Below are 17,353 nucleotides of genomic sequence, written 5' to 3' on the forward strand. Positions count from 1 at the left end.
TACCAAGAGTTGGACTAGCTAGTGAGGATCCGAAGACAAAAATGAAATAGTCTCTCCACTCAAGGAGCTTACATTTTATTGAGATGGACACCACATGTAAACACAAAGCTGTAAAAGCTTAAAATTGCACTTAGACTTTTGGGACATCCTGTATATACACAGTTTATATAAAATTAGTACCAAGTAAAGTGAGCATGGAGCTCCATGGCACACTGGATAGAGTGCAGGGCCTAGAGTCAGGAAGCCTCATCTTTCTGAGTTCAAATCTAGCCTCAAACACTTACTAGCTGTGTGTCCCCCAGCAAGTCACTTAACCCCATTTGCCTCAGTTTTCTCATCTGTAAAATGAACTGGAGAAGGGAATGGCAAACTACTCCAGTCTCTTTGCCAAAAAAAACCCTTCCCTCCAAAAAAGACGTCATGAAGAGTCAGACACAACTAAAATGATTAAAGAGCAGTGTGAAGATGAGACCCTAACAGCTGGCCCTAAAAGAGCATCGGGAAAGGCCTCAGGGAAGAGAGAGAGGGCACTTGGAGGTAGACCATTCCCAAACAGATTTTATCAACTTTCCTATTATGTTTAGAGCTCATGGGGGTAGTAAAACCCTACACACCACTAGAAAACATCTCATGAGCTGGATTTGGCAGAGGTAGGTTGCCAATGACTGCTGTAAAACATTAGAGAAAAACAAGGATTTTGCTGGTTGAGAGAAGCTTTTAAAATTCACCAAGTTCTTCTAACCCTTTTGATGCTGACTGCTTTGAGCATAGGCCCCTGGCTTAGTCATTGTGTGGGTATGTGGAGTAGAAGCATGAATGAGGTGGTGCTTGGAGTCGAGTACAGAGGGTAATGAGCATGTGTGTATGTTTCTGATGGTATGGTTCCAATTCCAGGAGCATGCAATATCCTTGAGGGCAGGAACAGTTTTATTTTATATTTGGATTATCAGGGCCTGAAAAGTAGCTACAGAGCCAGATTTGCATTCCTGTTCTACTTTTGACATCTACTTGCTGTGTGACCATGAACAGGTCTCAGCACTCCCAGGCAAATCTCTGAGATTATATGACCTACGTTGACTGGGGGAGTTTTCCCATAGTGAGTTCCGTACACCCATAAAATTGTGAGTCCTGAGCCCCCAAATCCCAATGCGGAGGACATAGTAGGTGCTCCATAAATATTTGACTTGAATCAATTCCTCCATTAACATATTTTCTGTTGCTTCACTGTGGCATGAAGGTGACCTTGAATGCACAAAGGTTCTTATAAGTTCTGGTGGGTTCTGCCAAGAATAGAAGAATCTAGTGTAATGAGGTGTCATTCAAGGATAATCCTGGTAAGGTTTGGAGAAGTTCATTACCAGAGCTAGAGTTAAGAATTTTTATGGCCATAGCAACTCTTAAAGACCATCTACTAAGATGCAAAGGACATATGAGGTACGAGGGCAGAAACCCTCAGTGAGGGAACTATATATCATGAAAGTACTAAAGTTTGTTTCTAATTTTCTAACATAATATTAAATTTGTTCACTATTTTTGGTTTACCCATGCCTTTTCTCTGAATATGAACATTTAAAAAGCTAAATGTATGATATTTCTTATATTTTAAAATTGATCTGCTAAGACAGTCAACAGCCTGACTATGTTAAATGCCAGCTATGTACCAGCTACGTGCCAAGATTACAAAAAAAAAAGCAGAAGACCATTCTTGATCTCAAGGAGCTCAGAGTTTAATGCAAAAGACAACATGAGAACAACTATGAACAAACAATAGATATTCAGAATAAATTGGTGGTGGTCTGAAAGGGAAGTCACTAAAATAAAGGAAGACTGGGAAAGATTTCTTGTAGAAAGTATGACTTCAGGTGACATATGAAGGAAGCCAGGGAAGCAGGAGGCAGAGATGAAGAGGGAGAGAATTTTGGGCATGAGATCAGCCAGTGAAAATGCCCAGAGTCAAGAGATGGAGCATTGTGTGGGAGGAACAGCAAAGAAGCCAAAGTCATTGGATCACAGAGTCCTTGGGGAGAGAAGTGAGGAGTAACATGTAAGAAGATGGAAAGGTATAGAGGGGCCAGGTTACGAGGAGCCTCGGGAGAGAACAATTATATATTTTTGACAGTTGGTTAAGGCCTTATAAAGTGAAGAAATGGATGGATGTGATTCCAGTCCTCAGGGTGGTGTCATTGCCAATGTTGTCCAAAACTGGCATCAAAAACAAGTTAGCTGTGGATCTGGTCTTTCACAGGGTTACTGTCCTCTGTTTTTCTGTTTTGTTTTGGTTTGGGTTTGTGTTTTGATGCTAAACCCTCAGTAGATGGCAGCATTGTCAAACAGAGAGCCTTCTCGTGGTGCACAGGTGCATCAAAGGCCCTAATAGCTGCCTGGGGAAGCTTGAGAATTTCCCACAGGTGCTTTCGTTCTTGAGGGGCATACTAGCTGCAGTGACACGTCTGAGTCTCTCTGCTGCCTACCATTATGAACGTGTAGCATGTCAATTCTTAGAAATGGCCCTCTTTCTCACTTTGACTTTTCCCTGTCTAGTGGCTGCTTTCTTCTGCCTGCAAACATGTCTGTTTCTCCCCCATTCCCCAAAAACAAACAAAACACCCCCCCTCACTTTGCTCACCCATTCCTCACTAGCTATCATCTTACGTCTTTCCTGCCCTTTGTGGCTGTACTTGTCGAGAAGGCTGTCCACCATCGGTGCCTCCACTTCCTTTCCTCTTACTCTCTTCCTGATTCTTTGCAGTCTGGCTTCTCAACTAAAACTGCTCTGTACCAAGTTACCAATTAGTTGCCAAATGTAATTGCCTTTTCTCAGTCCTCATCCTTCTTGACCTCTCTGTACCTTTGACGCTCTTGATCACCCTTTCCTCCTTGATATTCTCTTCTTTCTAAGCTGTTATCACACTTCTAGCTCTTCTCCTACCTGACTGCCCCTACTCAGTCTCCTTTGCTGGATCTTCATTTAATATGTGTCTGATGATTGTGAATGTCCTCCAATGCTCTGTCCAGGGTCCTATTCATTTCTCTCTATACTATTTTGCTTGTTGATCTCATTCACTCCCATGGATTCAATGATCATCTCTATGCAGGTGATTCTCAGATCTGTTTATCTAACCTTAACCACTCTCCTGACCTCAAGTTTTCCATCTCCAATGGATTATTATATATTTTAAACATCTTGGATTCAACATGTTGAAAACTGAGCTCATCTCTCCCTCCTCCCAGACAGTCCCTCTTCCTAACTTCCTTATTATTGTGGTGGACACCACAATGCTCTGAATCACCTAGGCTTGTAACCTCTACATCATACTCAACTCCTCATTCTTTCTCTCTCTCCTCCCACTCCCCTACTCCCCCTCCCCCACCTCCACATCCAATCTGTTGCCTTTGGAACATTTGTCATATATGCTCCCTTCTCTCCTCTGACACTGACACTGCCCTAGTGCATGTCCTCATCACCTCACTCCTGGACTATTGTAAATAGCCTTAGACTCCCTGCTTCAAGTCTCTCTCTACTCCAGCCCATTTTCCACTCAGCTGTCACATGATCTTCCTAAAATATAGGCTTAACCATGTCACTTCCTCACTCACCCTTCACAACCCTTCAATAAACTCCAGTGGTTCCCTATTACCTCCATGATAACATATAAAATACTCAAATTGGCTTGACTTCTAAAGCCCTTTATAACCTTGCCCTTTCTTACCTTTCCAGGCTTCTTATATTTCACTCCCACATACTCTGTGATACAGTGACAATGACCTCCTTGCTGTTCCTTGAATGACACCCTATCTTGTCACTCTGTACCTTGTCATTGGCTTCCCCTCTTGCCTGAAATGCTGTCTCTATTGGTTTCTCACCTCCATCATTCCCTGACTTCTTTCAAATCTTAACTAAAATTCTACCTTCTACAAAATGTTTTTCCTGAGATTATCTCTAATTTTTGGTGAATATATCTTATTTATACATAGTTGTGTATATGTTGTGAACTCCTTGAGATCAGGGACTATGTTTTGCCTTTCTTTGTATCCCCAGACTAGGCACAGTTATCCCTTCCACATCAAGGGTCTTAGGGGGATGGCACCCCCATGATATGGAAAATCCATATAAAATTTTTTGGCCCTCCCTTCATACCAGAGAAGTATTCTGAATTATTATGGCATCAAAAGATAAAATATGTTGATATTATACAGTATCATATTTACATATTTTATGCATTTCTGAGTTTCTAAACTTCTGTGCTGTCTACTGCCCTTCACATGTTGTCTGTAGCTTCCACAAAACTCCTCCCAAATTCCCATTTTATTTCTTATGCCAACCTGTGATACAGTGAAACCCTGATGGGGAAAGTGGCAATGTGGAAGGAAAACTGTAATAGGTGCTTACTGAATTCTTGCTGACTTGCCTTGACTATCCCTGTCATTATATAAAAACCTGGATTTGCAAATTAGATACTGTAGCCATCTCTATTCCCACATTTTATTCTCAAATCTGATTATTAAGCTACATATGTTTCCTAATCACAGTCTTAGTACCATAGGCCAGGTTTCAGCCTCTCTGCTCTATCCTGGAGAAGCAGTAGCAATAGCTTCCCAGCAGGAGGCACACTCTGAAGAAACTTGTGCTATAAGGTAAAGGAAGCCAATTCCTCAGTTTAAACACATAAAGCAAGTGCCTGCAACTTTTCTGCTTGGAGTCCCCCAGTCAGAGAGAGCATCTCTCTAAGCTCACAAATGGCTCTGTATTAGCCAGGCTAGAGAGGAATGCTAGGGGAAGATGATGAGACAGAATCCTTGAGTGTTCCCCTCTTCAAAGAGGTTGCTCCATCCCCACTTACCACTAGCAGAAGCTATTGCTCACAGCTGCAGTTTTCTGGAATTCAATGTCACCAAGAGGAGGTTGGAGCCTGGAGATGGAGGCAGCAGGGTGGTGGAACCACATGGAGTAGTGGGATTTCCAGTGGAATCAGAGAAAGTATGGGGATGAGGAAGGCAAGTGAGAGTGCTTTCAAGAGTTGGTTGTTAAATTTTCAGTGTTAGTATTTACATCTAATATTGGCAAATGCTACAAATCAGGGCAATATTTATTATTTTGCTGATTATTTGGACATAAGAAAGTGATAGAGAAAACAATAATAATGCAGTCTAAACTTAAAAGCAGGTTGAGAGTACATTTTTCTTTTGTGTTTTTTTTTAAGAAAGTCAACTAACTATTAAATATTTACCAGCACACATCAGTCTCCTCCCAAGCAGAAAAGCCCAAATTCCTTTGATTGACACTGTAAAGTGCTCACTTTTCTGGGTACTCTTTAATCCACCATGTCTGCTGCTCAACATATTCCCAAACACTGATTCAGTTGCCTTTTTAGAAAATAGTTGGTTCTCTCAAATAGGCCAATGTCTTTTAAGCAGTAATTTTGTGTAATAGAGGTAGTATTTCAGTGGCTAGAGTATTGAGCTTCAATTCAAGAACACCTGAGCTTAAAACCAGCTTCTGGCCTAAGTCACTTAACCTCTAAGTGCTTCAGGTAACTCCCTGTTTAGTAAGTTATAGATGGAACTCACTGATTACTTACATGAAGTTATGGGATTTTTTTTTTTTGCTGTATACTTATAGCAGCTGGCTTTGGAGCCAGGGAGATCTGGGTTCAAGTCCTTCCTCTGACCCACAGTGCCCCAGGCAACTCCTTAAGACTACAAGTTGCAGAGAAAGTACTAACCTCCACTGGTAAAGGAAGTAGCTCAGTAGAAGCTCCTTATACCAATGAAATCATGAGTCTAGTTCCTATACTTACATGTGATTTTCCTTTCAGTGATCAAATTATATGACAGAGCACTCTAGATTGAGACCATAACAATTTGGCCAAAAAACCAAAATTTATCACCTAGTGGTCAACACTCTGTTTGTGGACTGCCTTAAAATGAGTTAGGCTCATCCTTGCACAATAGGCACACAGTCAGGCTCAACAGACATACGATAAGGCTTACACTCCTTTGGCATAACTTGCAGCATCAACTTCACACCACCATAAGTCCATGGCAAAACATAGCTCCTGCTTCTTGTGGAGAATTAGGAGACTATAGGTGTGGAATGTTGCACATCCTGTCAGATTACAGCTGGGTCATTTGGTTTTGTACAACTGTTTTTCTTGGTTATTGGGGAGAGTTCTAAGGGTGGTTTGGTACATTCAGAAAAAGACTTTCTCAAGAAATAAAAGACATTAAAACAGAAAGAAAGAAAAGAAAGAAAGAAAGGAAGGAAGGAAGGAAGGAAGGAAGGAAGGAAGGAAGGAAGGAAGGAAGGAAGGAAAAAGGAAGGAAGGAAAAAGAAAGAAAGAAAGAAGGAAAGAAAGAAAGAAGGAAAGAAAGAAAGAAAGAAAGAAAGAAAGAAAGAAAGAAAGAAAGAAAGAAAGAAAGAAAGAAAGAAAGAAAGAAAGAAAGAAAGAAAGAAAGAAAGAAAGAAAGAAAGAAAATCACAGGGTGAGGTCTGAGCTTGGAAAAAGTTGTGTATGGCTCTGGTTCTTCCTAATGACAGAGCAATATCATTCCTGTAGTATGGTAAATAGTGTTGCCTATGTTGTCTCCCATCTAGTTTTAAAATTTTCCAGACCCAGAAAATAAGGAAAAGGAGGTAAATAGGAATCTTTTAATTGAACGGGAATTTTTTTCTGGGAAGGGGGCCAAAAAGAGATCAGTGAAAAATGGTACAATTCATGCTATGTTAATGGGGAGGAAGATGAGAAGCTTCCTCTCCCTGTCCCACAATACTGCTTCATTCTTTCCATCTTTCTGAAAGTTTACAAAATAGCTGAGTCCTAGATGGGATCCACTCTAGGCTGGAAAGGATCAGTCTGCTGGAAATTCATATAGTCTACCACTTCCTCCCCAATTTTACAGACAAGGAAACTGAGGCCTAAAGATGGTCATTGACCTGCCCAAGGTTAGTCACCCAGGAAGTAAGCAGTAGAGCCAAGGTTTAAGTGGGGTTCCTCTGACTCCAAATTCCATGTGCTTTTCTAATGATAAGACCACTCACTAAGCACGGCCAGGGAATTTTCTATCTCTATAGTCATCTAAAATGAGACAGGCTTCGCTTAACTAAAAAACTTTTTATTAACAATGTAAAATGTTAAATATTATACAATCTGAGCTAATTCCAGCATGCCCTATATGAGTTAACACTATGCTGATGTGCAGACACCATGCTTCAAATTTCAATTAAAATCAAATGTAATAATAATCCAATTTTATATTTGAGGGTAATTGTATAGTTGACTACATCATTTCCTAACTGGATTATGTCATTCTCCAAGAAGTTGAAAAAAGACACCATTGGATCAAAAAGAAATTAGTTACTCTTATGCTCATGTGCATTGTATGACGATATTATTGTGTATTTACAAATTTTTAATAGCCTCAATATTTTTAGCATTATAAATTAAGATATGTGTATTTTGAAGCTCTTGGATAAATTCTGACAGAGTGGAAGACTAGACATGAATGACAGCAGAGAAAGCAATAGGAGAGGAATATAAGTTCTCTTAACAATATTACTTCTAGTGATTTAATAACTTTGACCTTGAACACAGTTTTGTAATTTTAAATAGATTTCTATGTTTAAAGACTCTTTCATATATGATAAAGTATTAACATGAGACTAGTAAGAGCTATAATTATGCTACTGTACATGAAATCATTTGAAATTTATACAATACATAAAAAACTTAGAATGACTTTAAAATCATAATTCTTGCATCTAGTCATTGTATAGTTCAGAGCAGACATGCACTAGGTCATCTAAAAAATCCTTTTAAAAACATTCTCCATTTTGAATCTGTTCTCTCTCTGGTCCTTGACAATAATTAAAGTGTAAAACTCTTGAAAAGGAAGGGAAGAAAATTAAGAGGGAAGCATAGAAAACATGGTCGATAACCAATAACTGTGTGGTTTATCCATCTGAAAAGCAAATGACATCTGTTTCTTTGATGTTCTGGCTTTCTTGGGGGAGTTTTAATGGGAATTATCTAGCTTGAGATGAGGCAGCATAGACCAAAGAATCTTCTCTTCCGTCTTCTAACTAGTGGATAAGGAGTCAGGTTCAGGAGGCTGCTGTCATCTGTCATGGGGAAAAATGTATACATGAATGCAATTCGTTTTTTTTTTTCATTTTATTTTATTTTTAAGTTAATAAGCATTTATCTTTTCTCCTTTCTACATCCCCTAAAAGAGAAAGAGAAAGAAAAGTGAAATTCTTGTAACAAATATTCTTAGTCAATCAAAATAAATTTGCACATTTTCCACAGCCAGAAATGTCTTTCATTCTGCACTTTGAGCCCATTACCTCTCTGTCAGGAGGTGGGTTAGCACAGTTAGTCACAAGCCCTTTGGAATTATGGTTGCTCATTTCATTGATCAAAGATCTGAAATCTTTCCAAATTGTTTGTCTTTGCAATACTGTCGTTGTCATAAACATTTTCTCTGCTGCTTTCCCTTTGAGGTTACCTCTAATTGACCGGATAGCTTGTACGTACGCATGTTTGTATGTTGTTTCCCTCATTAGAAGGTGAGCTCCTTGAGGGAAAGCATCATTTTTTGCCTTCCTTTACACTGCCAGCACTTAGCAGAGTGTCTGACACATGGTAATTTAATAAATGTTTGTTAAATTGACTTGCCCACTTCACTTTGCATCAGTTCATACAACACTGCCCATGTTTTTCTGACCTACTCTGTTTGCCATTTCTTATGACATAATAGTATTCTATCACAGTCATAAACCACAATTTGTCCCCAATTGATGAGCACCCCACTAGTGACCAGTTCCTTGCTGTTTATATACTTAGAGACAAATCAATTGCTTTCCTATGAAATGGCTCTAAGAAAAAAAAAACCACAACAGTCTATTATCCTTCGACTAAGAAGTTATAGCTTAGAAGACAACCTTAGAGAAGCTATGTCCTTTGCTAGTGAGCTAATGTTTCAATTCCTTTCTCCTCCTCAGCACCTTGGGGTTCAAGCCAAGCCTAATCTATACACAAGGGTACTCAGTCAATGATACTCATTGGCTCTATTTACTAGTTGAATTTCAAAATATCTGTGATTTTTAGAAGCAGTATGGAGCAGCAGGATGGAACACAAAGCCAGACAAATAAGGGGTTCAAATCTCATACACTTTCTACACCACTCTGGACAAGTCATTTAAACTTCCCAAGATCAGTGATTTAGAGCTGGAAGAGACCTCAGAAATCATAAAATCTAATCACCTCATTATACAAATAAGAGATTTCCTCACCATCCCCACTCTTGCCTCAAGAGATTAAGTGACTTGCTCAAGTTACATAAGTGGCAGAATAGAGCTTTAAACTCAAGTCCTGCAACTTTAAGTTCAGCACTGTTTCAGTGTCTTCATCTGTAAAATAGAGATTATAAGAGCAGCTGCCTCATATGTGCTCACAAGGGAACAGAACTGAAATTAATGTATATACACCATTTAGCAAAATATTAAAGTATTCTGTAAGTATAAGATATCACCATTATTATCATTGTGGTTTGTTCTACCAATGAAGAACAAAATCCCTTTGCACCTTGCTAGACATGTCATGAGTTACCGTGGCTAGTAAAATCCATCGCTTGGTGGCCACTATTATAATGACAGGCCCTTTCACACTTAGCTAAGCTGGTCTTTGAATGAAAGGCACACACCATCCAACTTCAGACCCCTGATTGAAAAAGTTTCAGCTCCATAGGACTTGATAGGGCATGCGCTCTGCTGCCACAGCCCCAGAAAATTCATGTTACAGTAATGAGGTATCAAAGGAGGAATTCAACGGAGCTTATCACCAATGAACAACAGCAAAGTGGAGGAAGGAATCAAGCTACAACTGTTCCTCCAACCCAAAGGGTGGAGCACTCTAGTGACTGCAGTGGTTGGCAGACGAGGTATCACTATGGAACAAAAAGGTGCCCAAAGCCACAGTGGCCCTTATAGTTCTGGATGCTTTCAACTAGTCCCCAAACAAAACTGTATCCACTAGCCTGGCCTTAGACTTGTGTGCATTTTTCCTCTTTAGAGATGGAGCCTCACTAAGTAACTCTTTTTCTTGCCTCCAGACTTTTAAGGGACAATTCCAGTCCAACCTTGCAGAAAGGCCCCGGATATTTAGTTGGACAAAGGAAGGAATTGTATGCTAGAAGGTGCTGACTGATGCTTCAAGGCTGCTTTGTATTTGTAACCTTAGAGTCTAGCACAGCTCCTGGGACATAGAAGGCACTTAATAAATACTTGTTGATAGATTGATTTTTCATCTTGATGCCTGAATCTGAAGGCTCAAGACCTCAGCAAGAAAGAAAAATGAGTCTTGACTCTATCTTGTCCTCTTGATTAAACAGGGCCACTCAAACATATGCCCCTTTCCTTCCCTTCTCTTCCTCAAGGTTTTCTGTCACATGCCATTCCTATCTGTAAATTGTACAACCCAGTGGGGGCAATAGTATTTCTGAAAACAGGACTTGATGCATTCAGATGGAACCAGGAGGGCAGTACAGAATTAGGGAAGACAACAGGAAGTTCAGCTGTGTAGACCAAATTAATCAAACAACTCAGTTGCTCAGGCTCCAAAGGTTAAAATCCTTTTTACTTAAAAACCTTATTTCTGGATCTTTCAAAACAACAACAACCCAAAAAACAGTGCTACCTCATTCCTTTCAGAGTAAAAACAATCCACTGTTAACATACTGGAAGCTAGAAATAGTACATCTTTTATACTTAAACTTCCAACTAGTTAAGATACATAAAATAATGTACCATATTGTAATGAGATAGTTCAGGAATGACTCATGTCACAATTAAAAACTGGAAGAAAAAAATAATTTAGCCTCATCATAATTATGAATATTATACCTTTCATCACTAACTAACTATATATATGTATATATATATATATATATATGCACATATATGCATATATATCCCACTTAAATGCAAATTTAACATATTTGACATATTGGAGCTACCTCAGAAACTGCAATTTTTGCAATAACTTTTTGCAATAACTCTTTTGAATACTGGATGGATTTTTGGCAATCCCAATCTAGCAAGTAATTTAAAATTGTCTGGCTTATGTTCATCAAATCTATAATAATCTTTTTATGAGGAACAAAGATCTCAGCATTTTCAGTAGCAGATGTTCTTTATTAAAAATCTATAGAATATTTCCTATGCTTTAAAGGAGTTCAGAAGACTATTTTCTCTGACCTCCACATACCTCCATAGTTGACAAAATTTGGGACAAATACATGGCTTTGTTGTTTACATATAAACAAAGGAAATTCACATATATGTCTCTTATATGACACGAAATACTTCAGGGGATATAAGACTTAATTCATGTTATATAAGCAATGTGCAGATCACCACCCATTCATTTGTGATTTTTCTCTGCGTCCTCCCATAAATTGGCCACAAGGGGTCCATCCACTGTGCTAAGGGCTTTCCTTATGCCCTTTTGACATCTCAAGGATACTATTTTCTATAACTGTGCTAAATCTGCAAAGTGGAAGGGAGAAAGGGGAAAAGAATGAATAATGTATCTATAGCACAAAGGAAGAAAGAATGTATATATGATCTCATTCTTATGTTTTTCCACATGGGCAGGCATGGATGAGTTGCAATCTCTACCAGTGAAGGAAATATTTACACCGAGTTCACAGATCCACCAAGAGCTGTGGCACCATAAACAATCACGGTTTGTTTTTAGGCATAAGATATTTTTCCTTTAAAGTACTGCTCTTTTCATAATGCCACCACACACACACACACACACACACACACACACACAAACAATGAGAGGCCGCCATGACCTACAGCTCACTTCTCCCCCTTGTTCAGCCCTCTCTAAGTATCCAGCATTTGCTAGAAGTGATGAGAGAGACGAGATTTTGGGTGCTCGGGCTCTCAGCAGAGACCACGCTCTCAGTTCAGAAGGACTCCTGGTTTGGGAGACCTTTGCCCCACACTTGTGACAACTCCCTTTCTCAGGCCCCATGCTCTCATGATCACCCCCTATTGCTGAACTGACACAAAAAACCCACAATGCCTTTGCCAGGAATTCAGAGCAGCTTCTACACTGTGGGAAGCTCAGCACTTGGATCTGATGCTGAAATTCACAAAGTGGTGACCTACAGAAAATGCTGTTTGAAATAAATGAGATGAATTGAAATCAAAGGAAAGCTCCACATGGGCTGAAATCTTCTCTCTGAACAGGCTATGAGTGAGAAACAATGTGGGTAAGGTGGCAAAATCTCTAGGTTAATCCTCTAGGACAGGTTTGGCACCTGGTGGCTAACAAGGCTGTTTCAATCCACGTAGTGGGGCTCATTTAGACCAAATAAACTAATGAGACCCATACCAACTGTGCAACAGCGGCAAGGTCTCAGGATTGTCATCTCTAAAATGAGACTGATGATGTCGATCTCAACCGCCTTCTCACGGTTGTTGCAAGGATCAAAGATACTGATATTTTCTGTAGTGCTCTGTGCAAATGTTTAGGCCCTGTATCAAAGTCAGCTACTGTGAGGGAAAAGAGCCAAAACTCTGGTTTGAATTCCAATTCTATCTCTGTCACTTACTAGCTGTATGACCATGGGCAAGTTACCTCATGTCTCTGAGCCTCAGTTTCTTATTCTTGTAAAACAGGAATAATCCTATTTGCACTACCTACCTCAAGGGATTGTTGTAAAGTACTATATGAATATAAGATTATTATTGCAACCAATAGATTGCTAGCCTTAGAGTTGAGCTGAGTTCTCATGTTCTCTTCACTCCATTGGCCAAAGCCAATTTCTGCTGGTGTGCCCTCCCTTCCCTGAATCCTGAGCCCATGTTATGATGCTGCTAGGCCTCCCTCCTCCAAGTTCTTCTCCCTTTCAAAGTGAAGTAACTTGGCCAGGGTCAAACAAGGAGGAGGATTTGAACTCAAGTCTCTTAGTTCTACAGCCAGTGTGCTTTCTACTGTACCCACTATCTCCTCATTGGGTGCTACTTCTATTTCTCAGCTCCCATGTACATGAGAATAATATTAATTACAATAACTCATATTTTCACAGTGCTCCAAATTTACACAGAATTTTCCTACAGCAATTCTGAAAGGTAGGTAGTGCAAATGTTATTATGCCCATTTTTCAGATGAGGGAATAGGCTCAGAAAAGTTTTGAAAAGCCCAAGGTTATACAACTAGTAATAGTTTATGTCTAAATTTGAATTCAGGTAGTCTGACTCCAAGTTCCGCATCCTTTCCACTATCAATCAATCAACAAATATTTATTTTAGTGTCTTCTATGTTCCAGGAACTCAAGGCAATAGATTTTTATTATTTGGTCTTTGTGTTGTATTGTATTATATCGTATTAAGCTGTATAACCTTTAAATAATAAGAATCTATATGTACAGATAAACTTGTAAAATCTCTCTGGCATAAACTGAAAACTTACGGATGTACACCATGTTTCTTCAAAAAGTTATATCCTATGAATAGTGTCTCTTTCACACACACCCGCTCTCCAAGGGCTCTTCTTCCTTAAAAAGACAGTGATGGAGTATTTTTGCTGAGCTCTCCCAACACACACCTCTAAACAACTTTAGAAAGCATGTCAAGTTGAATTCTGAATGAGAAAACTAACATAAAGTCACAGTGTGTCATTTTTCCAGCCCAGAGCAGCTTAGGAGGACAGAAAGTGTGCCAACATTGGGATGGGAGTGTGCAGCAGCATGTGCTGTTGGCTTTGGAGGCAGCACAAGGACAGTGGTGCCAGGAGAATCCACTGCCCAGGAAAGGTAAGGGGACTGAACAGCTGAGCAGAAAGAGATCCCAGGCGACCCTTGTGTTAGCACTGGGCACAGGATTCAACATCATCTGGCAGCTCCATTGCCCATTACCCAGTTTCAGATTGCAATTCCAGGGTGAAGAGGAACAACTGTGGTCACAAGGGGGCAGGACCCTACCTGGGTAAGGACCAGAGCACAGACCAGGAGGGCAATGACCAGATCACTCCCTGAAAACTTTTAGGCCCCTAGACCTGAAAAAGACTGAAGCTCAGACCAGTCATCCCCTCAGAGGAGAGCAGAACCTAATTTTAACATAAAATTGAAAGAAATAGGATGGAAAAATTAGCAAACAACAATAACAACAACAAAAACAAAAATCTGCCCATAAAGAAACTAATATGGTGACAGGGAAGCTCAAGACACAAACTCAGAAGAAGACAATTGAAAACATCTACAAGCAAAGCCTCAAAGAAAAAATGCACACTGAACAGAGGTCCAACAATAATTCCTAGAAGAGTAGAAGAAAGAGATTAAAAAGAAGAGCAAAAATAATTTAAAAATCAATGAAAGTGAAGAGAAAAAAATAAGAAAGGAAATAAGAGCAGTGCAAGAAAATTGTGAAAAGAGAATTATCAGTTTGGTAAAAAGAGGCTCAAAAAATACTCAAGAAAATCATTCTTTAAAAATTAGAATTGGTCCAGTGGAAGCTAGTGACTCCATGAGACATCAAGAAGCAATAAAACAAAGTCAAAAGACTAAAAAATAAAAAATAAAAAAGAGCCAACCCATTTCTTGAATAGGACTTGTAAGTTTTTGACATCTAAATAACAACTGGATGTAGCATATGTGTGAGACTTTTGCTATCTACCTCTAAAGAATACAAAGATATGCTGTGAGAACTACAAATTGTAACATTTTAACACTTAAAAAATAAGAAAAAGGAAAGAGTTAAGGGAAGTGGATGGAGGGAAGAAAAGATTAGAAGAAGTAAGAGAGGAAAGATGGGGTGGGCAGAACTCTAGGTCAGATGGTGATGTCAAATTCCGGCCAGGCTTGTGCAAAATTCTAGAGGTCAAACAGCCAATGGAAGTATTATGCCTGGGAATAATGACAGAGCATCCCCATAGACAGTGTTGGTTCTGCTGAAAAAAAAATATGCGTGTACTAGGGCTCCCCACTGAAGAAAAAGAATAACTGGGAAAGAGGAATTTACAAGTTATACCTGGTATCCAGCCACATGAGCAAGGCTATAGCTGGACTCTGTGACCAAAGCGAGTGCTCACATTGGAAGAGACAGCTGATTATTTCTAGGAATGCTCAAGGATATTGAAAGTATGTTGGAATTTGTGTCAAAATACACATATTTGGTGAAGAAGAGCTTCTGTTATAAGCTATAAATACCCAAGGTGACATTTTAATATTAGAATGAGTCACTGGGTGCCCTTACAAATTCATTCATTCATAAAACATTTACTGAGTACCTATTGTGGGTGCCACATTCCTAGATGGAGCTTACCAGGCATATGTGGCTCAGTATCCTAGGCGTCTTGTCTCCTTACCAGGGAACTTTCCTTAGCACCTGGGGCTTTCTCATCCTGCTAGGTCCCTTTGCCATGTTGGCCCCTTTCTTCCACCAATTCCTTCCAAGGTCTCCATTTTGGGGATGGGCCCAGGTCCACCATGCTCCATTCCCCTTCCAGACTGAACTTCTGACTATACAAGCTTTGCTACCATGACTCAGCTATCTTTTCATCCTGGAACTTTTCTCAGCACCTAGGGCTTTCTCAGCCTGGAACATCTTCTGCTATGTTTGCCCCCTTTTCACATTGGTGAGTTGCTTCTGGGACCTTCATTTTGGGGACATTCAGGTCTTCTATACTTCATTCTCCTCCTGCTTTTGACTCTAAAATTTACTCAACCCCTCCTCTACCCTCACTTCACCCCCAATTTCATGCCCATTTTAAGTGTTGTCTTTTATCACTAGAATATAAGTTCCTTGAGGGTGGGGAATATCTTTTTTTTCTCTTGACTTCGTATATACTAGTAGTAGGCACAGTGCCTGGCCCATAGCAAACACTTAATAAATGCTTCTTGCCTGCCTTGGCTGCCTGCCATTAGCATCACTTCAGCCTGATTTTAAAAGTTTAAATTAAAACAAAGAAAGTATGGGGTTGGATTGGAGAGGACCAAGAAAGTCCATTTTTAGGTCTATCTCAGTTTGAAGCAAAGGAGTCTGCAAAGCAGTCTGACCTTTGCCTTGTAACAATTAACATTTGCCTCAGTAACTTGGACAAATAAAAGGCATGCTTGTCAGATCTACAGATAATACAAAGCTAGGAGGGATACTAACATGATAAATGATGGTCAGTATTCAAACTGATTTTGACAGACTAGAATGATGGACTGAATCTAATATGATTAAATTTATTTATTTTATTATTATTTTTTTTTGGTGAGGCGATGGGGTTAAATGACTTGCCCAGGGTCACACAGCTAGTAAGTGTTAAGTTACTGAAGCTGGATTTGAATTCAGGTCTTCCTGACTCCAAGGCCAGAGCTCTATTCACTTTGCCAGCTAGCTGCCCCTTAATATGATTAAATTTAACAGGAATAAAATCAATCACACTAGTACAGGATGAAAGAAGCATAACTAGACAGTAAATTTCAGTGAAAAGATAAACGAGTTTTAGTGAATTGCAGGCTCAACATAAGTTGATGGTGTGGCATGGAGGTTAAAAAAAAAAGCTAATCCTATTACTAATGATGGAACATGCAACCCGCCTCCTCATAGAGAGGTGAAAGACTCAGTGCAGAAGGAGACTTTTTTTTTTGACGTGGCCAATGAGGAATTTTTGTTCTACTATACATGATTGTAACAAAGGTTTTGTTTTTCTTTCTTTTTTCAAATTGGGGGAAGGGAGAGGAAAAAAAGGTGGATTTTTGCTGGTTGAAAAAATAAATAAAATTAAATGAAAAAAACCAAAGATAACCCCATCTCTGCCTGAATTGAAAAGCATAGTGTCAGGATGAGTACAATGCCCTGATCATACCACATTTGAAATACTGTGTTCATTTCTTGCCTTTACTTTTTAGGAAGGACAGAGACAGACTGGACAGTGTCCAGATGGCAACCAAGATAGCTAGAGAATTGGCGACTGGACCATATTTGTCAGAGAGAATGAGAATTAGTCAAAGGCACAGAGGACTTTTAGCTTAGAAAACAGAAAAGTTGAAGGGATTTGTTAAATTTCTTTAAGTACTTGAAGAGCTGTCATGAATAAGAAAGACCAAAGACTTGTTCAACCTGACCCCATAAAATAGAATGCCTTGTAAAGATACAGTCTTAGATTTTATTTTATTTTTCACAGCATTTAGAGCTGTCCTGAAGTGGAACAGGCTGCTTCTGAGAAGGAAGCCTTCAAGGCCACAGCTGGATGGCCACGTTTCAGCAGGATTGAATAGGGAGGGAGTTTTTGTCCTGGTACAGATTGGACTAGATCAGCCCTGAATTCTCTTGTAGCTCTGATTCTGT

At 39.5% G+C, this 17,353-nt stretch overlaps 1 protein-coding gene across 1 annotated transcript in view; it reads right to left on the reverse strand.

Moving 5' to 3' along the window:
• Positions 1–7,097: 7,097 nt before the first annotated feature.
• Positions 7,098–17,353, reverse strand: part of RGS7BP (regulator of G protein signaling 7 binding protein) — a 123,443-nt gene continuing 113,187 nt past the window's right edge. Inside the window, 1 exon segment of the mRNA XM_021007295.2 lies at positions 7,098–8,119. Within this exon segment, the coding sequence (XP_020862954.1) occupies positions 8,028–8,119 (92 nt within the window). The 3' untranslated portion in view covers positions 7,098–8,027.

Source organism: Phascolarctos cinereus, unplaced genomic scaffold (genome assembly GCF_003287225.1).
Source record: "Phascolarctos cinereus isolate Bilbo 61053 unplaced genomic scaffold, phaCin_HiC Scaffold_4;HRSCAF=312, whole genome shotgun sequence".
In the NCBI taxonomy this organism is placed as follows: domain Eukaryota; kingdom Metazoa; phylum Chordata; class Mammalia; order Diprotodontia; family Phascolarctidae; genus Phascolarctos; species Phascolarctos cinereus.